General features: G+C 64.2%; 4 protein-coding genes across 7 annotated transcripts; 3 read left to right on the forward strand and 1 right to left on the reverse strand.

Moving 5' to 3' along the window:
* The first annotated feature begins 1,746 nt into the window (after positions 1-1,746).
* Positions 1,747-4,198, forward strand: LOC120246568 (cytochrome c1, heme protein, mitochondrial). The gene is made up of 7 exons (XM_039254193.1): positions 1,747-1,907; positions 2,516-2,712; positions 2,797-2,923; positions 3,009-3,166; positions 3,244-3,404; positions 3,714-3,814; positions 3,898-4,198. Exons 1-7 carry the CDS (start codon positions 1,776-1,778, stop codon positions 4,000-4,002), a joined length of 981 nt encoding a protein of 326 aa, XP_039110124.1. The 5' UTR covers positions 1,747-1,775; the 3' UTR covers positions 4,003-4,198.
* Positions 4,199-5,147: 949 nt separating this feature from the next.
* Positions 5,148-9,638, reverse strand: SHARPIN (SHANK associated RH domain interactor). 2 transcript variants are annotated; one of them, XM_039254037.1, is made up of 9 exons: positions 9,420-9,638; positions 8,949-9,123; positions 6,406-6,537; positions 6,187-6,328; positions 6,021-6,111; positions 5,786-5,939; positions 5,585-5,703; positions 5,382-5,501; positions 5,148-5,307 (listed from the first exon to the last, which is right to left on the reverse strand). In XM_039254037.1, the coding sequence occupies exons 1-9, from the start codon at positions 9,615-9,617 to the stop codon at positions 5,224-5,226; spliced, it is 1,215 nt and encodes a 404-aa protein (XP_039109968.1). In that variant the 5' UTR covers positions 9,618-9,638; the 3' UTR covers positions 5,148-5,223. The 2 variants fall into 2 exon arrangements, with proteins under 2 accessions (XP_039109968.1, XP_039109969.1); XM_039254038.1 differs by lacking the exon at positions 6,406-6,537.
* A 506-nt stretch (positions 9,639-10,144) lies between these two features.
* On the forward strand, positions 10,145-13,524 carry MAF1 (MAF1 homolog, negative regulator of RNA polymerase III). Of its 2 annotated transcripts, XM_039254040.1 has the most exons (8): positions 10,146-10,501; positions 11,313-11,438; positions 11,532-11,660; positions 11,738-11,903; positions 12,048-12,169; positions 12,252-12,371; positions 12,714-12,866; positions 12,992-13,524. In XM_039254040.1, the coding sequence occupies exons 2-8, from the start codon at positions 11,356-11,358 to the stop codon at positions 13,011-13,013; spliced, it is 795 nt and encodes a 264-aa protein (XP_039109971.1). In that variant the 5' UTR covers positions 10,146-10,501; positions 11,313-11,355; the 3' UTR covers positions 13,014-13,524. The 2 variants fall into 2 exon arrangements, with proteins under 2 accessions (XP_039109972.1, XP_039109971.1); XM_039254041.1 differs by lacking the exons at positions 12,714-12,866; positions 12,992-13,524 and adding an exon at positions 12,585-12,706 and having other exon boundaries at positions 10,145-10,501; positions 12,252-12,395.
* An 84-nt stretch (positions 13,525-13,608) lies between these two features.
* Positions 13,609-22,893, forward strand: WDR97 (WD repeat domain 97). Of its 2 annotated transcripts, none has more exons than XM_039254035.1 (24): positions 13,609-13,783; positions 13,974-14,101; positions 14,229-14,857; positions 14,999-15,120; positions 15,261-15,960; positions 16,031-16,173; positions 16,276-16,512; positions 16,588-16,678; positions 16,864-16,996; positions 17,088-17,209; positions 17,485-17,545; positions 17,746-17,895; positions 17,994-18,251; positions 18,331-18,456; positions 18,554-18,637; positions 19,923-20,051; positions 20,129-20,341; positions 20,422-20,622; positions 20,709-20,906; positions 21,147-21,268; positions 21,340-21,499; positions 21,817-22,358; positions 22,443-22,504; positions 22,587-22,893. In XM_039254035.1, the coding sequence occupies exons 1-24, from the start codon at positions 13,654-13,656 to the stop codon at positions 22,787-22,789; spliced, it is 4,944 nt and encodes a 1,647-aa protein (XP_039109966.1). In that variant the 5' UTR covers positions 13,609-13,653; the 3' UTR covers positions 22,790-22,893. The 2 variants fall into 2 exon arrangements, with proteins under 2 accessions (XP_039109966.1, XP_039109967.1); XM_039254036.1 differs by having other exon boundaries at positions 22,443-22,484.
* Positions 22,894-23,134: the final 241 nt, after the last annotated feature.

Here is a 23,134-nt window from a genome sequence, read left to right on the forward strand (position 1 = left end):
ATCTGATGGGCCTCGGGCCCCGGAGGACCTACCCCGCTTCCACCCGTTTTCAGTTCCGGGGTGTCCGCTGACGCCGGCCTGGGCGGGATCGCGTCGCTGCCTGACACAGGCCCCGCTGACCTGAGTGACTCCACTTTGCTCTCTAGTGTTTTAGAACTTTTTGTTGAAAACTAGACATTTTAAATAATGTAACGTGGTGATTCTGGAAATCAGATACCAGGTTTTGTTGCTGCTGCTTGTGAGTAGGTAGTTGTATTTGTGTAGTGGTTTTTCTGAATGAATTCTGTCTAGTCTGTGATACGGCAAGTGTAGCCACTGAAGTCTACGCTCAGTTGATGACAGAGATTCCCTTAAATGCCTAAAACCCACAAACTTCCCAGTCTTTCCCAAATAGCTCTGTGTACTTGTTGGGCCATACACCTTTCAGCAACTTGCGCCAGGAATTAGGCTTCACTTCCCTGTGTGCAGAGCCTCAAGGCCGGCCAGAGGTAAGCATTTGATGCTTTTTCAGGTCTTTCAGGAGGCTGTGCACACCCTATTTATGTTTGTGACCTTTGATATTCCAGAAATATGTAGGGCTTTTCAACATCCCTGTGGACATTGTATTCCCCAACTCTTCCTTTTAAGCTTGTTGGTTACTGTGTTATTAGTTGCAGCTGTTATCCATTGCCTCCAGCAGCTTTGAAATTACAACTTGCCTGTTACTGCCTTCACCAAACAGCGTCAGGGCACAGGCCATTGGCCCTAGGCAGGCTGAGTGAGCTTTGTAAAAGGGGTTTTCCAGAGGGCTCTCTGACAAGTTAAATTACGGCAATTATTTCCAAGATGTACTGCTCCACTCTGCCAGGAACGAGGGCTGTAATTTCCAGGGTTACCACTGGGCTGGAGAGTAGCTTTAACCAGGACAATTAAAACACCGCAAAACTCACTGTTCTTACCCAGGTTCGGTTGTTTTTCTTCAGTAAATACTGTCGGGATGATGCAATCCTTTGATTAATTTCCAGAGTTCTGAAAAAGTTGACTCCAACAACCTCTGCTAGTTTTTTCCTTGCTTTTACAGGGGGAAGGGAGGCAGATTTTCCGAGGTCCTTGCTCCTCCATTCTCACTGAAGAGTGATAGTAGCTTTTTGAGGGACCCTTTCTCATAGTCATAGTCATGGCGTCTGCTCATGGCAGTTTAATATTAGGCACAATAATATGTGCCTAATAAACCCTTGTCACACCTTGTTCATCCCGGAGAACCGCCACCTTAACCCACGCGCGTGGGCCGGGACGGCGGTGGGCACAGCAGCCCCGGGGCCCCCAGCCTTCCGGCGCTGCCCACTCTGCGCTGGAGCCGGGACCCTGTCCCGGGCGAAGGAGACCGCGGCGGCGGGCCGCGACATCCGCACCCCACCTCGCGGAGCGGCCCCGGCAGGCCGCCCCTTCGCTCCGGGGGTCTGTAGGCGCTGCGACACGGATGGCCACCGTGCCAGGTCTGGAAACATTGCTGGACGACAGTGATCGATGGCCTCGAAGAAGCCGTGGACGCCGGACTAGGGGCCGGAGCGTCAAGGGCTAACGGCCGCCGGGCCCGCAGGAACCGCGTCCGGGGACGGGACGGGACGAGCAGAGCAGGTGCCTTCCCTGCCGCAGGAAGACGCCGCCGGTCCCCGCCTTACTTCCGGTTTCCACGACTACCTGACGGACCGGCCCCGGTCCGCTCTCGCGACGTTTGGGCTCCCGTGGCGCCGCAGGGGCCGACGGGAGCTGCGGCCGCGCTGGAGAGGGCCAAGATGGCGGCGGCGGCGGCGGCTTCGCTTCGTGGGGCAGTGCTGGGCCCGCGGGGCGCCGGGCTGCCGGGCGCGCGGGCCCGGGGTTTGCTGTGCGGCGCGCGACCGGGCCAGCTCCCGCTGAGGACGCCTCAGGTGAGCGCTGGCCGCGACCCCGGCCTCCGTGTGGCCCCCCAGCTCCTGAAGGTCACGGCGGGGAGGCTCTGGGCGCGGGCCGGGCAGCGAGGGAGCGGCCTCCGCTGCCCGCGCCCCCGCCGGACCCCCGCCACCGGCAGATCTGGGGCGCCCGGGAGCAGGACCAGGTGCCCACTCCCCGACCAGCAGAGGCGCCTGGTGCCGAGCGTGGGGGGCGGCGGGGCGGGCTCGCTGCCGGCTCGGGGCTGGGGGCTTTCTCCGGGGGACGCGCCTAGGCCCGCTCCCGCTCCGGCCTTCCAGACGGGGCCTGCGTCCTGAAGTGACCTCAGCCTGACCTCGGACCGCGGCTTGTGACCTTGGCCTGCCCCGGCACCCTTGGCTGACATCGATCTCCTCCCCAGCCCCGAATCCAAAACCATGCCTTGCGCCCCGTCCTCGGGGCCGAATCACGGTGGAAAAGCCCGCAGTGGGGAGCGGCGGTGTGGGCGGGGTGCTCCGCAGGAGCTGGCGGGTGCGGGGGGATGAGTGGGGAGAGGCGGGCGCTGAGAGTCCGATCGCCAGGTAGGGCCGGGTGGTGTTCTGGCAGGCGCTGAGCGGGGCTCTTGCAGGCAGTGTCCTTGTCGTCGAAGGCCGGTCTGTCCCGGGGCCGGAAAGTGATGCTGTCAGCGTTGGGCATGCTGGCGGCAGGGGGTGCGGGGCTGGCCGTGGCTCTGCATTCTGCCGTGAGCGCCAGTGACCTGGAGCTGCACCCCCCCAGCTACCCGTGGTCCCACCGTGGCCTCCTGTCTTCCCTGGACCACACCAGGTGTGCTGCCGGCTGACGCGTGGTTTCTGGGAGGACAGGTGGGGTGGAGTCCTCGGCGCCCCTAACCCTCTGTCCTTTCTTTAGTATCCGGAGGGGCTTCCAGGTGTATAAGCAGGTGTGCTCCTCCTGCCACAGCATGGACTACGTGGCCTACCGCCACCTGGTGGGCGTCTGCTACACAGAGGATGAAGCTAAGGCGCTGGCAGAGGAGGTGCGGGCGGGGTGTGAGGACCACCCCGGGATGGGGGCTCCCGCTGTGGTGGACAGCAGGGCTGTGACGGGGCTCTCGGTGGCAGGTGGAGGTTCAGGATGGCCCCAACGAGGATGGGGAGATGTTCATGCGGCCAGGGAAGCTGTCTGACTACTTCCCCAAACCCTACCCCAACCCTGAGGCCGCTCGAGCCGCCAACAATGGAGCACTGCCCCCTGACCTCAGCTACATCGTGCGAGCTAGGTATGCAGGGCGGTGTGGGGAGGGGGCAGGAAGGTCCAGCTCGCGCCAGGGCTGAGGAGGCTTGGATCTGGTTCCAGGCACGGTGGTGAGGACTACGTCTTCTCCCTGCTAACCGGCTACTGTGACCCACCCACCGGGGTGTCATTGCGAGAAGGCCTCTACTTCAACCCCTACTTTCCTGGCCAGGCCATTGGCATGGCTCCTCCCATCTACAACGAGGTCTTAGAGTATGATGATGGTGAGCAGCCCCCACCCTAGGGGCAGAAAAGCTGGGTCTTCCTTTTCCCACTGCCAGCAACGCTTTCTGTGGCTTGACCCGAGGTCACGCACGGTCCTTGTCTCCGGCACTGTGTCTGAGCCAGCTTACAGGCAGCCTTCACAGCCCTGTCTGACTCAGGCTTCTGTGTGCTGGGGGTGGGGGGGGTCCTCCCATTGCTTTCGAAGCCTTAGGAGCCCATCTTGGCTGCACAGAGGGGGTCGTTCTAGGGCTATCCCAGGTTGGGGAGGGACCCCCAAAGGCAGCCTTTAACACTTAGTCTTGGCTCAGGCACCCCAGCTACCATGTCCCAGGTAGCCAAGGACGTGTGCACCTTCCTGCGCTGGGCATCCGAGCCAGAGCACGACCATCGCAAACGCATGGGGCTCAAGGTAAAACGGCCGGGCGTGGGAGAGGGGCTGGGAACTGGCGAGCGGTGCTTCCTGCTTCCTCCCTGAGCCTGCTGCACCCCCAGATGTTGATGATGATGGGCTTGCTGTTGCCCCTGGTCTACGCCATGAAGCGGCATAAGTGGTCAGTCCTGAAGAGCCGGAAGCTGGCATATCGGCCCCCCAAGTGAGCCTGCCCAGCGTCTGCTTGCCGTCTTGCCTGAACGGGCCCTCAAGCTGAGGAGCCACCCGGGACCTGTTCAGGCCTCAGCTGGCCCTCTTGGCCAGGCTCCTCTTTCTTTGGGACAAGAGGGAAAGGGGCAGGAGACCAGGTTCTAGCTCCAGATCCTTCAGCCCCCGTCATGGAAATAAATTAAGTTTCTCAACACACGTTGGAGCTATTGTGTGATAAGACCACACGTTTGCTCTGGGACTAAGACCTCTGCTCTCCAGCTCTCAGGGTTGTCCCACGCGGTGTGACCGACACTGCCATGTGCAGACTGGGGACTGGCAGCACGCAGGGTGGGGAGTCGCCAGCCACAAAGGTGAAAAGGGCCCAGCTTGGCCAGACGTGGCCCAGGGGCCTGTTGGAGTGATGGGCCGTTTGGCCGCCATCCTGAGGACCGCAGGGAACCCTTGCCTAAAGCAGGAGCTGCTGGTGGGGTTTCTGGGGCCGGGCAGTGGCTGGGGAAGGGAGGCGGCCGCCAGCAGCGCTAGGGAAGCAGAGCTCTGCCGGAGTGTGCTCTGGTCTCCTGCTGGGACAGCTGGGGGGGGGGGCAGGGTGCAGGCGCTCTGGGTTGGCACCTCCTGGCCACCCACAGGGCAGCTGGGTGAGTGTGGGTCAGAGCCCAAGTGGCAGTTGTGTTGCGAGGGCAAAGGGAGGGTGGCCGGGGCCCTGCTTCAGGGTTCCCAGCTTCTGAGCTTTTCTTGTCCCCGGCAGGGGACCGTAAGGAGCGTCCTGGCGGGAACAGCCCAGGACCAGTGGCCACTGGGAAGGGAGAGCGCCAGGTGGAAGGAGGAGAGCCTGCGCCTGAGGGTGTCCCCGCGGGTGACGGGAGGTGTGCCCGGGTGTTTAGGGAGGGGCCCTAGCTCAGCTGTCAACAGCCAGGATGGGGTGGGGGCTCTGCATGCCCTTGGCTTCTGGGAAGACCTCTCCGCCTCGTGTGCTTCTAGGGTCCCTGGGGTCGAAGTTGCCACCTGGGCCTGGCTGGGTTGCCCCGCCAGCCGACAACGACCAGGCCCTGCCTCTGCCGAACTTAGTCCCGGGGGGGCTGTGCCTCATACTCCATCCTCCCGGCAGCTCCGCTGCACAAAGGCACAGGGAAGGGGACTCGGCTGGCTCAGAAGTGTCTTTAATGACTCTGGACTGTGGCCCCTCCACAGTCCCGGCTGGACCCCCAGCAAGCAAGCAGTCAGCAAAGGTCTCCTGAGAGTTTTAGGAGGGGATCCAGGGACCTCGGACCTGGAGGGACGGGGCCATCCTCTCTCCTTGTGACCTGGGGGTGAGGGAAAGAGAAGTCATTCTGTTGCCCCTGCGCCCCCTTCGCCCCTCCCCCTCAGCCTCTGGTACCTTCGCCAGCGGTGGCGTGGAGCCTGCGGGAAGGGAAGACGGCTTCTGGGTGCTGCACATCTCGCAGCCAGGGCGGCCGGGGGCGTTGATGAACGTGCAGGAAGGGCAGGACCAGCCGGGCTGCAGGCGTGGGGAGAGTGCTGCTTACCCTTCCTTCCGGTGTCCAGAGACTCCCAGGCCCCCCTGGCCAGCCCCTCACCCACCTGCAGGGGGCTGGGGAGGCTGGAGGTGGCTGGCAGAGAAGCTCTGGGCTGCCCCAGTGACTGAGGAAACAGGCGACTGAGCTCCCCGTCCATCTTCTGGGGACGCTGAGGGCTGCGTCCTGTGGCAGAGGAGGCGGGGCTCAGGGGCGCTTCGGGTGGGCTGCGTCTCCCCTCTTCATCCCATCCATATCAAGGACTGACCTGGGGCTTCTCGAGGGGCTGAGAGCAGGTAGAGGAAAGCAGGGTCCCCGTCCCGCTGGACCCCGTAGGAAGCGAGGCTGCACTCAGGCACACACAGGCGCCGCCCGATGACCCAGCGCTGCACTGCTGGTGGGAAGCCAAACTCCGAGAACACCTGGGACCGAAGCATCAGGGCCAGGCAGTGTCACTCAGAAGCCCCCTGCTCCCCACAGGGCTCCCCCGACCCCATGCTTACCTGCTCCTGGAGGGTCGCAATGGTGCAGTGGGGGTGGACATGCAGTGAGACGTGGGCAGAGGACGCGGCATCCTCAACTGTCACCTGTAGCCTGGGCCAGAGTTTAGGTCAGGGGGAAGGACGGGGAGCCGGGAGGAATGGGCTGCCCGAGTGAAGAAGACCTCACCTGATGGGGCCAGGAGGGAAGCAGGCCTCCGGGAGCTGGACACTGAGAGCCACGTGATGTCGGGCCAGGGCGGCTGCTGCTTGGCCTGCCCCCTTCTCGTCCCCCTCCTTGATGGCTTGGGCCAGGCGCCCCACCAGCTCTTCTGCAGGGGGAGACAGAAAGCCATCAGAGCTGAGCACAGACTGCTGCTTCCAACCCCCTCCAGCCGCCTGCCTTTACCTTTCTCCATCAAGTCTCCAGGGCTCCAGCAAAGATCCACCTTGGGTTGTGGGGCCCGGAGTGTGGGCACGCCAGGGGGACTGGGCGGGGAAGCGGGGCACATTTCTAGGCCCGGGGCTTGGGCCAGGCTGCCTAGGAGGGAAGATGCGGGCTGGGCTGGGGTCTCTTGTGATCTGGCCCCCAAGCCGAGTTACTCACCCAGGCCTCTGCTGACTTCAGGTTCCCGGACTTGCCACCTCCTTGCTCACCTCATCCCACCCCCTGGGATGGGCGCACAGTAAGCCAGGCTTCCCCCCACTCAGCCCTGGCCCTCAACCCCCCCCCAAAAGGTCCCTACCAACTCCTCTCAGGGCTGAAGCTGCACTTGGCTTTTCCTTGGGCTCTGGAATGCGTCTGCACTCTTCTACTGTCTAGTCCCACCTATGCCCGTCCTCCAAAAAGGCCAAGCCACTTCCCTTGGCCTCTACAAGCCCTCTAGGCCAGCCGGGGATGGCCGCTGGGCTCACAGAGGAACCAGAGCAGGTCCTCAGAAGAAGCCTGCCCCTTCCTGCTCACCAGGAGCCCTGCAATTGGGTGGTCTCTTGGAGCCTCAGGGACACCCCTCCTCTTGAATGGCTCTACCCCCGTCCCCAACAGACCCCCCCGGACCAATGCCTGCTTGGGAGAACCCGTGCAGCGCTGTTGTGCCGCCGTCTCCCCTTCCCTTCCCCCCCAGGCCCTGCCTACCCGTCGCGATGCCCTCAGGCCCTCAGTATTCGGAGCTGTCTGCCCACAGTGACGAACAAATGGGACCCCTGAGCACCCAGGACCAGGCCTGCCCCGGCTGTGCCGAGTCCCCAAGATCACACACACACACTTGCCTTGGGGCTTTGGTACCTGCTCCTTCCAGGCAACGTGGGCGCGATCACATTAGGATCAAATTTCACTCAACTGTCTCCTTAAGGGGCCTTCCCTGCCACCCCATTTTAAACTGTAAACCTGCAAACCCCGGGGGGGAGGGGGGGCTGGGTGATTCGGTTGGTTAAGCATCTGACTCTTGATCTCAGCTCAGGTCACAATCTCACCGGGTTCATGAGTTTGAGCCCCCGTGTTGGGCTTCATGCTAACAGCGTGGAGCCTGCTTGGGATTGTCTCTCATAAAGAAGAAACTTGAAGACGTGTGTAAAATGCAAACTCCTCTCTTCCAGCATTCCCATCTCCTCCACCAGACAAAATTTTAATTTTTTTCCAACTTAAATATTTCCTACTCCATGCACAAGGTTACCCGAGTGCCAAGCATACAACATAGCGATTCCACAAGCCTGTATGTCACGCTGCGGGCACCACAAGTGTATGCTCGCCCATGAATATGTGTTTTCCTCTGCTCTGGAAACGCAAGCTCAGAGGGCAGGAAGTCCAATCTCGTCCCTGTTGAACCTCCCAAGGCCCAACGTGCCAGCACAGAGCGGGTGCCGGGATACCGTCTGCCACCCCCCGCGAGCGCCAGGCCGTCTGGGCCTCTCCACGCCACACAGTTTTCTTCTTTCCCCTCTGGCAGCTCTCCTGACACATCTGTGGGCCCTTCCCCTCCTTGCTGCATTATCTACCTGTCGCACCCTCTCTCGCTTCTCTCGCCTGGTGACCCAGGTTGACCTTTTCTACTGCCAATCTTTACCTCTCCTGGCCCCTCTCCCCACGGATGTACAAGAACCTAGCCACCTCCATGCCCTTCCACGTAGGTCATGTGTTTGGGAGCTCCACAGAACCTTGTTTCTCCAGCTTTCTGTCCCAACCACTAAACCTTCCATTTAAAATTTTTCTTAATGTTTTATTTATTTCTGAGAGAGAGAGAGGCAGTGTGAGCAGGGGAGGGTGCAGAGAGAGAGGGAGACACAGAATCTGAAGCAGCCTCCAGACTCTGAGCTGTTCCCACAGAGCCCGACATAGGGCTCAAACCCATGAACCGTGAGATTATGACCTGAGTCGAGGTCAGACATTTAACTGACTGAGCTACCCAGGGGCCCCTTAAATTTTAACAGTTTATTATTTTTCGGGCAGAGAGAGAGGGAGACACAGAATCCGAAACAGGCTCCAGGCTCTGAGATAGCTGTCAGCACAGAGCCCGACGCAGGGCTCGAACCCATGAACCGTGAGATCATGGCCTGAGCTGAAGCCGGAAGCTTAGCCAATTGAGCCACCCAGGCGCCCCTCAACCAGTCTTCAGTAGATCAAATATGAGCCTGTCACTCTCCCAGAGTGCATCTCCATCGCTCCTGAGCCAGGCTGTCTCCTCACCCGGACCCTGAGACCCCGAGGGCCTGCTTGCGCGCCTCCATATCCGTCTGCTACTCCAGGTTCCAGCCTTTCAAGTTTTCCAGCCTGTTCTCCTTTTCTCCACCTTCTCCCTCCTGAGAGCCTTCCCAGAACCCCACAGCGGTTCGCTGGACCCAGCTCTGCCCACTCCCTCCCCCCATCCAGGCCGGGGGGCTTGGGCTCCTCTAGTTGTCTCCCAGCACTCGCAGTGCCCGGCCAGCCACACGGAATCTTCGCTCGAGAGCACTAACCATTCTGACCCTCCATGGTGGCACCGCGGACTAGAGCTGCCCACAGCTGAGCTTCCTGAGGGTTGAGGAAGTGCAGGCTGAGGGTCCCAGGCCCTCCGGGCGGGGGCTGCAGCTCATGCTGGCTGGGGCCTCGGACCGCGTAGCAAACTGACTCCAAGGGCCACTCCAAACTGACCTGAGGAAGGGGAGAGTGCGGGCTCAGTGCCTCCGGCCAGCACACCCTGGTGGCCAAAGGAGCACGACGTGACGTTTATAGGCCGGATGCACGTCCTAAGACCCTTCCTCCTATTACCTTAGGAAACCCTCAGAGAACTCCTATAGAGATTGGCAGTACAGCCATTTGACAGCCAACTCATGCCCATTTTACAGACGAGAAAACGACAACATGGGGAAAGCGAACCGCTCAAGGGCACAAAGCGGGCTAGCGGAGGGGACTGATCTAGGCCCCGCGCTCCCGCTGCCCCCGCTCACCGCGCCAGGTCCCGAGGCCAGCAGCTCCAGCCGGAAGCGCCCGGGCCGCTCGGGGTCCGCGCTCAGCTGCAGCCTGCGCAGCTGCGCCTCGGCGTCCGGCCCCGCGCCCAGCGGCCTCACCGCGGCGTGCACAGCCAGGAGCACCGCGGCCGAGTCCGGGTCCGAGGCCGCCGCTGCGCCGCCCGCAGGCGGCGCCATCTCCTGTCCCGCCCCGGTCCCGTCCCCTAAGCTCGCTTCCGTGGGCTCGGGCCCCTGAGCGCCTCCGCCGACCGGAAACTAGGACCGCGAGACTGAGGTTCCGGCCGTGGCCAGAGCGTCGGGGACCGGTTCGGACCCTCCTGTCTTACCCAGGATGGACACGACCTAGACGCTTGGCGGGCGGGGGCTGCAGTCCAACGGTCCGTGTCTACCCCCCGCGCCGGTCCGGAGCTGGACGCTGTTCCCAGGATCCTTCCCAGCCGCAAGCCGCCCGGCGGGCAGGCCCACCCCGCGTCGGTCGGCCAGCCACTCCTGGGAAGGCGGGCTGACACCAGGGGCAGGACAAGCGAGAAGCCGCAACCAATGAGCGCCAGGAAAGGAGGTGGGAATCGCTCGGGCTAGAAGAGTGACGGACAGACAGGGCAGCCAATAGACGTGGAAGGTAGGGGTGAACGGCGGGAGTCGCCCCCAATGGCTATCCGAGCTCTCGATCCCGGCGGCTGGAGCGGACCATTCAGGGGCGGGGGGCCGGGCCTTGCGGACGCTTGTTGTTGTCCGGCCCGGAGAGGCAGAGGTCGATTGCTCGGTCCTTTGCTCTCTCGGGCCTTCTGTGGCGGTCGGCGGGCAGGTCGGTCGCGATAGTCGGTCGCCTTGCAGGGGCGAGGCTATGTTGCGGTGGCAGCCCGGCAGGGCCGGCAAGGCCGGGAGTAACGGGACGTCGTCGCGGAGCTTCTTCCCCCGGATACAGTGCGGCCCGAACGGAGGCCGCGGCGCCGCCCTCCGGTCCTGAGGAGTCCGCGCTGCCCGGAGCCCACACCGCCTCCTCACCCGCGCGGAGGTCAACCGACCAGACCCGGCCCGGCGACCCAGCGCTGCGCAGGCAGGTAGGTGTCCGCTCTGTGCCCGCTGCCGTGTCGGGGCCTTCAGAACTTCAGCCCCCAGAGGTCTTCGCGCCGGCGCGCGTGCGCGTATCCCGGGGCGCACTGCCTCCTGGGATTTGTAGTTCTCCGCGGCTAAGTTGGGGTTTTCCTTAGCTCCGGCGGAGAGGCGGGTGCGGCCAGGCTAACGCTGGAGCGCTAGCGGTCAGTCGACAGGCCCTTCGGGGGTCTTGGTGTCTGCCTGTGTTCCGTGGCGTCACTAATTTCCGAAGAAATTAGGCGCACTTACGGAGAAGAACGGAGGAAGCCTATGGGTCCCCTCTTTACCTCGCTAGAGAGAGTCTGTAGAACAGGGAAGAGCGCTGTGCCCAGGTGACCGCAGGGCCCCATCCGCAGGTGTCCTGGATCCCAACCCGGTGGGGGTTATTATTCTAGCTGAGGAGCTTGGCTGGAGGGGTACTGCAGGGGTCTCATGCTTTCGCGGGCTCCCAGTGAACCTCACCCTTAACGGTGGGGGAGGCACTTCTGTCGGGGTGGGCAGTGTCCAGGGAGATAAACCAGAGGCCCAGCATGAGCAAGATCCCCGGTGCGCCCCCAAGTGTGGGGGCGGGGAGAAAGGCTGGCCGATCGGGAGCCTCAGCTCGCCACCGCCACCGCAGGTAACAGGATCTAATCTGCCTCTCCTGCCAGTGCAGAGGGCTTAGGAGTAAGCTGCAGGAGAGACCGGGCTCGTTTACAACGGCTCCGCTTACCCAGTTGGGAGGCTAGAGGCGGAGCCCCAGGGGCTGATACTCATGGACTGGCCTCCCATCCTCAGGCAGCACTAGCCCCTCCAAGCACAGGACACCCTCCCCAAGGACATGAAGCTGTTGGAGAACTCGAGCTTCGAAGCCATCAACTCGCAGCTGACAGTGGAGACTGGAGACGCCCACATCATTGGCAGGTGAGGGGGGCGGTTGTGTAGGCTGGTGTCTCAGAGACCCTCGAGTTGAACCTGATGGGTGGCATGCCCCGTGGTCCCTTCTGCATCCTGCAGGATCGAGAGCTACTCGTGTAAGATGGCGGGAGATGACAAGCACATGTTTAAGCAGTTTTGCCAGGAGGGCCAGCCCCACGTGCTGGAGGCACTGTCTCCCCCCCAGACGTCAGGCCTCAGCCCCAGCAGGTAAGTGGGGGCAGAGTGTGTCTGCTGTGGGCTGTGGGACACGTGGCAGTGCTGGGCTGATGCTTTTCTCTCTGCAGACTGAGCAAGAGCCAAGGTGGTGAGGACGAGGGCCCACTGAGTGACAAGTGCAGCCGCAAGACCCTCTTCTACCTGATCGCCACGCTCAACGAGTCCTTCCGGCCTGACTATGACTTCAGCACAGCCCGAAGCCATGAGTTCAGCAGGGAACCCAGCCTCAGCTGGGTGAGGGTCGGGGGGGGTGGGGGGAGGGATCCGCAGCCCCACAGCCATCCCGACTGTCCTCCTGACTCATAGTGGCCCCTGGGCTCTGCCCGGTTCATGCCTCCTGTCCTGCGTCACAGCCAGTCCCAACTATGACCATCCTAGGTGGTGAACGCAGTCAACTGCAGTCTGTTTTCGGCCGTACGGGAGGACTTCAAGGCCTTGAAGCCACAGCTCTGGAATGCAGTAGATGAGGAGATCTGTCTGTCCGAATGTGACATCTACAGGTGGGCCGGCATTCCTGCAGGTGGGCCACGGGTGTGTGTGGTGCTTGGGCCTTCATGCCACCTCTTGCCCCACGCTCCCCAGTTACAACCCGGACTTGGACTCAGATCCTTTCGGGGAAGATGGCAGCCTCTGGTCCTTCAACTACTTCTTCTACAACAAGCGGCTGAAGCGGATTGTCTTCTTCAGCTGCCGCTCCATCAGGTTGGCACTTGCCCGCCTCCTTTCCCCTCCGCCGGCTCGGCCCCCGCACTCCCTGCCCCGCAGCCGTCTCTGCCCCCAGCGCTCCGGCCCACAGAGGGCTCAGCCCCTGCGCCCCCTGGCTCCCAGCTGACTCTACCCCGCGCGCCCTGGCCCACAGAGGGCTGTGCCCCCGCGCCCCCTGGCCCGCAGAGGGCTCTGCACCCGCGACCCCTGCCCTCCGCCGGCTCGGCCCCCGCACCAGTCCCCCAGCGGCACCCACCCCGCTCCCGACTTTGTCCTCCCTGGGGTCAGCAACAGGCTGGGGCCGGGCAGTCCTTAGACCCCTTCCCACGCCTTCCCCAGCGGATCCACCTACACTCCCTCGGAGGCGGGCAACGAGCTGGACATGGAGCTGGGGGAGGAGGAGGAAGAGGAGGAGGAGGAGGAGGAGGAGGAGAGCGGAAGCGGAGGCAGCGAGGGTGGACCCGAGGAGACCAGCGCCATGGAGGAGGACAGGTGCGAGGCGGTGGCGGTGGCCTGGCTCTCGGTAGCCAGGGTGGACGGGACAGAGTGGGCGCCTCTCTGCCTGGCCTGCTGGGAGCTGGCTCCCGGAAGCTCACTGTGTGCCGCCTTCCGCCCAGGGTCCCAGTGATCTGTATGTGAGGACGAGGAGCAGAGGCCCCAGCTTCCTTCAGCTTCAGCCAGTGCCTGGAACCCCCACCTGAGGGTGCCCCAAGGCCTCCCCGGCTGGTGGTCGGACCCTGGGCGCCCCACGGCTCCGGCGCCGCCCAAGGCCACGCCCGCCTAGCCCTTCGGCTCCCGCCCGCAGACGTCTGCTCCTTCCCACGGGCTCTAGCTGCCCTGCTGTGGTTGGGCTGGACAGCACGGGGCCCGGTGGGAAGGGCCACTGCCCTGCGCCGACGAACTGACACAGGCAGGGACAGCTGGACTACAGAGTTTATTTTTGTATTTTGTGCTGGGTCAGGCCTGGGCCTGCACACTCCAGCCCAAGGGCCCGAGACCCAGTAAGCAGGCCCCTGCGGTCACCACCCTGGTCCTGGCCAGCCCCTGACGCCCGCCTGTACCACCCTCCCCCCTACCTTGCCCATTGGGCAGCGTGCACTGAGTGTCACTTTGCTGCAGCTGGTTTGTTTCCAATAAAAAATTTCTGTGATTTCGTGGGGACCTAGTCTCCGAGCTGCGTGTGGGGCGGGGTCTGCGTCGAAGGCGGGGCCTATTGCCGCCCGTATCCTAGCAACGGCCGGTGGAGGCTGTTGAGCGGCCTGGACCTGCGGGCGCCGCAATGGAGACTGGAGTGTCCGATGCAAGCAACCCCTTTTCAGTAGAAGGTGACAGCCTGATCCAGGACCTCGACCTGTATGACACCGACAGCTATGATGTCCCGGACCCAGGGCTGCTCAAGGAAAAGAACGGTGAGGTGGCCTGGCCTCGCCGCCCCAGACGCCCACCCGACGGGTCTCACTCAGGCACCAGCTCTGTCTGCCATGACACAGCACCCCCTGGGTAGTCCCCTAATCCGGTGGGGCCCTCAGGAGGCCCCCTGGCTGCCTCCAGCCTCTGGAGGCAAGACCACACTGTGATAGTTTGCACTGCCACCCGCAGAGTCGTTTTTGGAGCCAGCCCCACAGCTTTTTACCAGCAGCTGGCAGTGGCAGAACATGGCCCCACGCGCCCGTGCCCGCCAGCTGTGGCTGCTGCTACGTGCAGGCCTCCGTGACTTCGTGGAAAAGGTGGGGCTTGCCTGTGGCACCTGCCTCGAGGCCTCTTCTGGCCCACTTCTTCCCCTGGCTGTCCCTAGTAAGCCCCCAGTGCCTCCCTCCCCCAGCTGAATGCAGGCCTGCTCACCCTGGCCCGCAGGAAAAGAGAGCAGAGCTGTGCGTGGCCCGCTTGACACACGGGCTGGAGCCGCTGCGCCACCTGACAGTGGCGGCTGGGCTGCGCTCGGTGGCACAAGACCCAGCGGGCAGACGCTTCGTGGTGCTGGACGGCGCAGGCCGCCTGCACCTGCACAGAGAAGACGGCTGGGCCTATGAGAAGCTCTGTGCCCCAGCAGTGCTCACGGGGCTGGTGGCAGTGCCAGGCCCGCTGGGTGCTGTGGGCCGCTTTGTGGGCTGGGGCCCCGAGGGGCTGGCCATCCTGAGGCCTGACCTCAGCCTGCTGTGGCTGAGCAAGCCAGGGCCGGACAGGGGGCCAGGCCACCAGCCCATCTGCTGTCTGCCGGTGCCCAGCCTGGGGCTGCTGCTAGTGGCAGAGGCAGGCGGCAGCCTGGTGCTCCGGAAGTTCCGTTCCGGGGGTCGCCGCCTGGTGCCCTGTGGGTCACCTCTGCAGCTGCCACCAAGCCCTGCGGGTGGACTCACCCGTTTGGTTCTCGGACCCCTGCCCTCCCGCCAAGTCCCAGGCTGCTTCGCGGCCTATGGCTCGGCTGTGCTCACCTTTGATCTGCATAGCTGGGCTCTCGTAGATGTGCGCCGGGACCTGCATAAAACGTGAGGGGTGCCTAGGGACCCGGAGGAAGGTGGGGTGAGGGCGGACAGGTGAATCCAGGAGGGAAAGCAAGTCACAGCAGGGCGGCGGGGGCTCCCACCCCAGGAGGTGCTGAGTGTGCAGAGGCCTCCCTTCCCCTTCAGCACCATCTCGGACCTGGCCTACTGCAAGGAAGTGGAGGCTGTGGTGACGGCTTCACGCGACAGCACCGTCAAGGTGTGGGAGGCGGACTGGCAGGTCCGGATGGTGTTCGTGGGCCACACAGGTGCGCCATTCCACCTAGGCCCATTCTCCCTCCGCCCTGTGTAAGAGCCCTGGGCCGTCCGGATCTCCGCCTGCTCTCGCCTAGCTCCTTTGCTCGCGTCTCGGGGTCCCCTTCGCTAACCCCTGGCGCCGCTCCCACAGGCCCAGTGACGGCTGTGGCCGTGCTCCCGCACACCGCCCTCGTGCTGTCAGCCTCGCAGGACGGGACGCTGCGCACGTGGGACCTGCAGGTGTCCGCACAGGTGGGCGAGGTGGCGCTGAGCGGCAGCGCCCGAGCGGTGTCGTCGGGGCACGTGAACCGCCTGCTGGCGCCCGCTGGCCCCGGCTGGCCAGTGCTCGCTCTGAGCGCGAGCAGCGTGGGGCTGTGGCTCCTTCGCGAGCTCTACTCGCCGTTGGCACAGCTTTCAGCGCCGGTGCTCCACCTGCAGACGGTGCCTGCGCTGCCCGCGCCCGCGCGCCCCGCGCTGCCCGCGCGCCTTGTGTGCGCATGCGCCGATGGCTCGGTCTACCTGGTGTCGGTTGCGACGGGGCGCACCGTGAGCGCGCTGCTGCTTGAACCCGACGACTGCGCAGCCTCGGTGCTTTATTGCCTACCGCGTGAAGCGCTGTGGCTGCTGACACGCGCCGGACACCTGGTGTGTGCCAACGCTGCACGCTCCCCCATGCGCGTGCTAAACCGGGTGTGCCCGCCGCCGGCCCCTGCGCCCAGGCCCTGCTGCCTGCACCTCTACAGCCACCTCATAGACCCCAGCAGCGCGTTTGCCAACTGGGAGATCGTGCGCCAACACGGGGGCGAGCTGTGCGGCAGTGACCTGGCCCAGGCTCGGAAGGACAAAAACCGGTGGGTGCCAGAGCTGGCGACGTGGGGCAACGCGATAGTGCCCGTGCCAACTGGCTGATGTCATGCGTAGGTACCTGCCCGTGGCGGGGTACACGGATGGCACCCTGTCGGTCCTCGAGTGGCGCTGGTCGAAGACTGTCTTCCAAACCGAGGCACACAGCCCGGGCCCGGTCACTGCCATTGCATCTACCTGGAACTCTATCGTGTCCTCTGGTCAGTATCCCTCCTCCCCTACCCCCTCTGCCCCCCCGGAGCTGGCCTGGGAACCCCTCCCCTCCTTTGACAAGGGCGCAGCCCCTGCCACTGCCTGAACAGGCGGAGACTTGACGGTGAAGATGTGGCGAGTCTTCCCCTACGCCGAGGAGAGCCTCAGCCTGCTGCGGACCTTCTCCTGCCGCCACCCGGCCACCGCGCTCTGTGCGCTGGGGAAGCGGGTCACTGTCGGCTTCGAGGATCCGGAGAGCGCCACCTATGGCCTGGTGCAGTTTGGCCTGGGCAACAGCCTCCGCTATGATCACCGGCCCCAGGACGACCCCATGGACCGCATCACTGGTGAGGGACAGGGCACAAGGAAAGCCCAGGCCATCAGCTGGCCCTGGCCCCTCACCCCGAGCCCGGGTCCCTCAGGCCTGTGTTGCTGTCCCACCCTCAAGCTGTATGCCTGTTCCAGCCTGGACTGCACCATTCGCATCTGGACAGCCAAGAACCGCCTGCTGAGGTGGGTTGGGGCTGGGAAGGAGGGAGGGAGGGGTTGGGAGCCTGTGGGCAGCCAGCTGGGCTCCCCTGCCTCTGCCCCCAGCAGAGCCCAGAGGCTGGACAGGGGAAAGGGGGCTTGCTCCTGCTAGTGCCTCAGTTTCCTACTCTGGAGCAGGTCTGGTCTCTTGCCCTGGACACTCCCTCCAGGCTCCTGCAGCTGAATGGCGCCCCTCAGGCCCTGACCTTCTGCAGCGACAGTGGGGACCTGGTGCTGGCTCTGGGCTCCCGACTCTGCCTGGTGTCCCATAGGCTCTACCTGCCCACATCTTACCTGGTTAAGGTACTCAGTGAGCACGGGATGGGCAGGGAGAGGCTGCTGTGGCAGATGAGCCCCCTGAGGCCAGAGCTATAGGTTCCTTTCTCCTGTTCAGAAGCTGTGCCAGACGGTCCCTGACGTGGTGGATGACCCTCCACTGCCACTGACCAACCAGGAGTCGCTGACCTCGGCCCGGCTGCAGAGGCTCGCTACCCTACACGGGGTGGCCGGTCTCAGGTGTGCTGGCAGGCCCAGCTGAGCTGTGCTGCAGGCCCCTGCCCAGCGTCCCCGAGTCCGGGCCTGGCTGCGTGCACCCAGCACAAGGAACCAGAGCCCACGGGCCTCTTAGGCCGCCCCAGTCCCGTCCCAGCCCCGGCATCCCCACTCCTGGCTGCTGGCTGTGTCCTGACAGAGGCCTGGCCGGGCCTACCCCCGGTGCCTGTCCCAGCCTCTGCCCAGTCCCCACTGGTGATGACATCTAGTGTCCCACCTGTGCCCATCCCTGTCTGCAGCACGGACTTGTCTTTCATCCATCACCAGACGGCAACACCTCAGCAGCCGGTGTTGGTGGAGGTGGGGTGGGTCCCGACCCCCAATCCCCGACCCCCAATCCCTGACCCCTTCACCGCCCCAAGGCCCCAGCCCTCAACCTTCCCTGGGCTCGGGCCACTCTCTCTCAGTCCGTGGGGCAGGCCTGGGATTCCCGTGGTTGTCTGGGAAGCAGATGGCAAGACTGAAGGAGGAATGGGCTGACTCCTAACCCCCCACCCCAGGACTTGGAAGCCCTGGTTTCCCGGGATCGAGACCTTCAGCTGCTGAGATTGGGGCTGGTGGTCCCAGAAGCCCATCGCCCACCCTCCTGGCAACAGCGCCAGGAGGCCTTTGACAACTATATGCATCTGGTCTATGGCCCTGGCTTCCTGGTGGGTGTAAAGCCTCCGTCCAGCCTCAGCCCGGACCCCGGCCCGTCCCTTCACCCCGGGGCCTCAGATGCTGCCTATCCCTTTTGCACCCGTTCCAGGGCGTGCATTCTGGAAGAGAGTCCCAGCAATGGAGCACTGTGACCCTCACGTTGGAGAGGGAGAGCTGGGATGTGTGTGCCTTGCCCACAGCTGCCCTCAGTCCTAGGCAGGCTGAGGTCTGCGCTGAAACCCCGGCAGGGCCAGCTGCCCTCCCCTTCCAGGACCTGGGAGCCGGGGGCCAGCGCTTTGCCCACCCTCCCCGAGTCCCCTTGCCCAGCCCGCCCTCCCACCGGGGGGTGCACAGCAGGGCCTCCCAGGTAAGGCCTCCCACCCCTCCCACCTCTACCCTGCCCCCGTGACCCTGCCCCCCCGCCCTGCAACTTCTCCGTCACTCAGCTGCTGGCCCGCTCCTCCCTGAGCGGCCGTCTGGGCCTCAGTCTGGACCTGCAACTGCAGTTGGAGCGGCTCCAAGGGGAGAAGCCCGTGGTTGCGGACCTGCCATCCCCCCACATAGAGCGCAGGGTGAGGGACCCAGCGGGTGGGCGCTGCCCACCCAAGAGCGGGGCTGCAGGGGCACTGGGGGTCCATGCTCGGCTCTGAGCGCCTCTCCCGTCCCCAGATTCCCCTCTTGATGAAGAGGCGGCCCAAAGAGCTTCTCTCCAACCTCCGAGGGTTCTTCCCTGCCACCACTCAGGCTTACCAGGTGAGAGAGGCCCACCTCCCCCCAAGGGCAACTTTCTCGTGAACCCCATCTTGCTTCGCTGGAAATCTCCTGGTCCAAGCTGACCTACGAGCCGCCCGCAGCCTTCCCCGCCCCTCCTGGCCGGCTCAGCTATGGTGCTGCTCTTCTGGGTGCCCCTGACCCCGTGCTCTCGGGAACCAGCTGCCAGAGGCCCAGAGACGCCCGGAGAAGACACTGGGCAAAGCCAGAGCCTCTGACTGTGCCCGCACTCCTCCTCCCCAGCGACAGTGCTGGGTGGGCAGGTGCCACATAGACTTTGCTTGGAAGACCAGAGTCCTCTCCCTTTAGAGGAGCAGAGTCTGTGGGAGCTGGCCCCTTACAATCTGCCAGCTTCCCAGCGTCTCCCACCTGAGTCCTTGCACACTCTGCCGCTGTCATCTGGCCAGGGGGTCGCTGATCCGTCCCTCAGCTGTACCGTCCGGCCACACCCTCAGCCCCCCCTCTCCAGGCTCCTAGTACAGCTCTTAAAGACATCCCTGTTCCAGGCCGGGGGCCAGCTCCTATGGAGAGAGAGTGTGGGGGTGACAGGGCGCCCCAGAGGCCAGCGGCTGCCCAGATTTCCTACTCAGTCATCACAGTTGATGCCTCCCTGACTGCCCTTCTGTCTGGTTTCTAAAGGTTCTTTTTGCCTGTCTGCATGGGTGTTTGGGTGTTGACTGAGAAAAGAGGCAGTTGCAACCCGGGTGGCACAGATTTGGTAGCAACCCAGATTGCGTCCCGTTGACGAGCAAAAGCCAGGGTTCTTCATTCGCAAGTTGCAGAAGTATTAGGAAACTCCCGCAAGTTGCTTTCTAAAAGCTGTGATTAGAAGATGTAATTACATTGTATACTCCACTGGCTTTCTGGTCACTTTGGTTACAGGAAAACAGCTTTTGCAGAGTGTTCGTTTTTTCTTTGTAAGATTTTATTTTTAAGTAATCTCCACACCCAGTGTGGGGATTAAACTCTCAACCCTGAGACCAAGAGTTGCACGTTCTGCCCACTGAGGGGGCAGAGTGTCCCCTTGTGTCGCAGAATGCAGGGGGCAGCCCGCTGTTGGGCCGCTGCCCAGCTCCCGGTAGTTCCTCTTTCAAAAACAGGATGAAGTTTTAGTTCCTGGTCTGTGCCGGCCGGAGGCTGCACACAGGTGCACATGCGCGGGAGTGCGAGCCCGGCTCGGCTCCCGGAGACCCGGCCGCGAGCTGGACTGGCCAGGGTCCGGGTGCGTGGAGCTGGGCTCTCAGCCCGCCCCGCGTGTCACCCGCAGAACTGGCGCAGGCCCGTGCGCTTCCCCGGCAGCGTGCCCAACTCCGCGGTGCTGCAGCAGATGTGGCCGCAGGGGGAGGTCAGCGGCCCCGGAGCCCTCACCCCGCCCACCAGCCACGCCAGATCCAAGGCAAGGGGAGGCTGGGGGGCTCGCCCTCGGGCTCTGTGGAAAGGGGCCAGCGGCCACCCGTGCTCTCCCCTCTGCAGTCAGGTGGGAGCCAGGACGACATGTGGCTTCTGCGGCGACGCAGGAGGCGGCGGCGCCACACCAAGTGGGAGCAGAAGCTGATCCGGTGGTGGTTGGGGGAAGAGGAGGAGGAGGAGGAGGAGGAGGAGGAGGAGGAGGAGCAGCAGCAAGAGTTGTATCTGGACTGGGCCTCGGACTTCCCGAGCCCACGCGTGCAGTGGGAGGAGGCAGAGGTAGGCCCCCGCCAGGGCGCGGGGCTGCCCGGGGCCGAGCGGAGAGGAGGGGCCTGCAGCTGCTGCCGCTGCTCCCACAGACCTCCGAGGATTCGACCCCGCAGCCCCGGCGGCCCGCGCCCTCTCAGGAAGCCTCCGCCAGGACCCAGGGGTCTCGCGGCCTCCCGCACCCCGACGCGCGCTCGCTCTGGGAGGAGCGCTACGGGCATCTGCCCCAGTTCCTGCAGTTTTTTGTCTGCCAGAACTGGTTCAAAAAGCTGTTCCCCATCTTCACCCTGAAGGTTCGGGGTCTTGGGCACCTGGGGAGCACAGGCTGGTGAGGAGGCGGGCAGCCCGGGGAACAGGGCCTTAGCAAGCGGTCTCGCAGGCGTACCCCGAGGCGGGCACGGTGGAGGGCCTGGCCTCGCTGTTCATAGATCTGCTGGACGAAGCCTCCTGGGCCGACTGCGTGCGCCTCCTGCGAGCGCTGCTGCGGCTGCGGCCCGACCTGAGCAAGGACCTCTGCGACCGGCTGCAGGCCGTCCTGCTGCGTCTGCTCAATCTGGACCAGCCCCCCAGCCTCCAGGTGCGCCCCCAGCCCCGCCCCCAGCCTCCAGCCCCGCCTCAGCCCTGCCTCCCCCGCCCCCCAGCCCCGCCCCCAGCCTCCAGGTGCACCTCCTGCCCCGCCCCCCGGCCCGCCCCCAGCCTCCAGGTGCCCCCCCCCCCCGCCCCGCCCCAGCCCCACCCCTCCCCCGCCCACCGGCCCGCCCCAGCCCCGCCCCGGGCCTCCCGCACCGATGGGGCTTCTCCGCTCCTCTGCGCTCAGGACCAGACGCAAAAGCAGTTCGTGATGCTGGCCCTGCAGCTCCTCCTGGCCTGCTCCCTGGCCTCCCACGAGGTGGTGCTGGAGCTCATGTCCTACTTCCTCTACTCGCCAGACTCCTGCCGGTGAGTCGCGCTCCCCTCACCGCCAGCTGGGGAAGGCTTCTGGGTAAGCCAGCGGCTCACCACTGTCCCAGGCCCGGGCTCAAGGAGCTGCTGGAAGCGCTAGGCCTTCAGGATCCACAGGGCTTCCTGTTCAAGGAGATGACCTGGGTCCAGGGCCCGGACGCCAGCTCCAAGGCTTCACTGCGCAAATGCTGCTGGCAGAAGCTGGAGGAAATGATCCGGCGGCTGCAGGTCTGGGTAGACAGGGGTGGGGCGGGGCCCGTACCAGTGGAGACTCTAGTTTTTTCCCAAGGCCGTTGGGGGGGGGGGGAGGTCCAGGTAAGGCTGTCTGGCTTTTTGCCTTGCTCTGTACCTGTGCTCATTGGTCCTCTCTTGTTGTCTCCCAACCCCCACCCCCACCTGTGGGGGTCCTCCTCCTCCTCCCCAGGGAGCAGTCTGCAGCCCCAAGCCCGGGGCCAGGGATGGCACCACCCAGGCCTCTCTGCTGGGGGAGGGAGAGCCTCTGCCTTGGGCTTGGCGGTGCTGTCAACTGGCTGCTCCCCCCACAGATGGAGTCCTTGCAGCCTCATGTAGCCAGGTTGTCAGAGGTGCTGCCCAAGGTCTCCAAAACCTCAGAGCTTTACTCTCCTCCCAAGGAGTGTTCGTCTCAGACTTCCCGGCTCTCCGGGTCACCTGCTCATGTCTCAGGGACATCCTCGGCCCATTCCTGGGCCCCCTCATTGGTGGTCTCACCTGGGGAGCTGGACATGGCCACCCTTGAGTCCCAAACCCAGCAGATGCTTTCACCAGTGGGCTTCTGGCGGACCAGACGCTCGCTGTCAGAGATGCTGCTGCACTTCTGCCCCTTGTCTGAGGGCCACTTGCGCTCCTCAGCCCCCACTGCGCTGCCAGATGAGCCACCGCCACTGGAGCAGACAGACTGGTCACGGTCACAGATGCTGGACATGGAGCCAATTGATGCGCTCAACTTCTTCTGCGAGCAGCAGCGGGCCCTGCAGCAGAGTCTCCTGCAGGAGGAGCCCGAGAGCCCGCGCCTGAGCCTGCGCCTGCCTGCACCCAACACGGTGCTCCCACAGCCCTGCGATGGCCGGTGAGGAGGCCACCAGGCTGGACAGGGCCTGTGTGGGGCAGCTGAGGGGCCGGCGGGGCCCAACCCATCTCCTTGCCCCTCCAGGCACTCTCCCATCCCCCGGCTTCAGGAGGCCCAGGTCCAGAGGTGTGCAATGAGACTAAGGGGTGAGTGGGGACAGGGGGAGAACTGGCCCTTGACTTCCGGCTTCACCCCAGCCTGAGACCTCACCGTCCTGCTGCCCCACAGGCCAGATGCCGTCCCGGGTCCAGGTGGGCAGTACCCTCCACGGCTCCATCCGGATGCTGAAACTGCCCCTGCCAAGGGTGGAGCTTCGGCCCTTCCCCCCGGGCTGGCCCAGGCCTGCCCGTCCGCTGCCACCACTGCTCCTGCAGCCCACCTTGCAGCGCTACTTTCTACCAGGTGACACGAACCCTGACAGCTGCAGCTGACCAGGCTGGTGGCCCCAGTCTCTTCTTCCCTCCAGCCTGGAGTCGGGAAGTGGCTCTCCAACCAAATGCTCTCCCCTGAAAATACAGTCCAGAGGTCATGGCCAGAAAACTGGATGCCACCTTCATCTTTGGGGGCTGCAAGGGTGCACAGGGAGGTCCTGTTGGCGTCTTGTGAATCTCCCAGTGGCCAGCTGCATGCGCAAGGCAGGAGCTGGGGCCATGCTGGAGTCTGGCATGGCCAGCACTTGGTGCAGCAGTATTCCTGGTGGGGGTGGGCCTGTCTGCCTGCAGACGGGCCTGTCCCGTGCGGGCATGTCCCTGCTCAGGCACTCAGCCAGTGTTTGT

The sequence above is a fragment of the Hyaena hyaena genome, unplaced genomic scaffold, assembly GCF_003009895.1.
Source record: "Hyaena hyaena isolate Hyena2069 unplaced genomic scaffold, ASM300989v1 scaffold_474, whole genome shotgun sequence".
NCBI classification, from domain to species: Eukaryota; Metazoa; Chordata; class Mammalia; order Carnivora; family Hyaenidae; genus Hyaena; species Hyaena hyaena.

What these genes read in the sequence shown, in the direction of transcription:
- SHARPIN (XM_039254037.1), bottom strand. Translation starts at nt 9,617, where the DNA reads ATGGCGCCGCCTGCGGGCGGCGCAGCGGCGGCCTCGGACCCGGACTCG. An exon ending in TTGCGACCCTCCAGGAGCAG is followed by an intron (nt 5,940 to 6,020) that starts GTAAGCATGGGG and finishes CTTCGGTCCCAG; the next exon opens with GTGTTCTCGGAGTTTGGCTT. An exon ending in GCCTCCCCAGCCCCCTGCAG is followed by an intron (nt 5,502 to 5,584) that starts GTGGGTGAGGGG and finishes CCACGCCTGCAG; the next exon opens with CCCGGCTGGTCCTGCCCTTC.
- MAF1 (XM_039254040.1), top strand. Translation starts at nt 11,356, where the DNA reads ATGAAGCTGTTGGAGAACTCGAGCTTCGAAGCCATCAACTCGCAGCTG. An exon ending in TCAGGCCTCAGCCCCAGCAG is followed by an intron (nt 11,661 to 11,737) that starts GTAAGTGGGGGC and finishes TTCTCTCTGCAG; the next exon opens with ACTGAGCAAGAGCCAAGGTG. An exon ending in TCCGAATGTGACATCTACAG is followed by an intron (nt 12,170 to 12,251) that starts GTGGGCCGGCAT and finishes CACGCTCCCCAG; the next exon opens with TTACAACCCGGACTTGGACT.
- WDR97 (XM_039254035.1), top strand. Translation starts at nt 13,654, where the DNA reads ATGGAGACTGGAGTGTCCGATGCAAGCAACCCCTTTTCAGTAGAAGGT. An exon ending in TCCCCATCTTCACCCTGAAG is followed by an intron (nt 20,623 to 20,708) that starts GTTCGGGGTCTT and finishes GCGGTCTCGCAG; the next exon opens with GCGTACCCCGAGGCGGGCAC. An exon ending in AAATGATCCGGCGGCTGCAG is followed by an intron (nt 21,500 to 21,816) that starts GTCTGGGTAGAC and finishes CTCCCCCCACAG; the next exon opens with ATGGAGTCCTTGCAGCCTCA.
- LOC120246568 (XM_039254193.1), top strand. Translation starts at nt 1,776, where the DNA reads ATGGCGGCGGCGGCGGCGGCTTCGCTTCGTGGGGCAGTGCTGGGCCCG. An exon ending in CTAAGGCGCTGGCAGAGGAG is followed by an intron (nt 2,924 to 3,008) that starts GTGCGGGCGGGG and finishes TCTCGGTGGCAG; the next exon opens with GTGGAGGTTCAGGATGGCCC. An exon ending in GCAAACGCATGGGGCTCAAG is followed by an intron (nt 3,815 to 3,897) that starts GTAAAACGGCCG and finishes CTGCACCCCCAG; the next exon opens with ATGTTGATGATGATGGGCTT.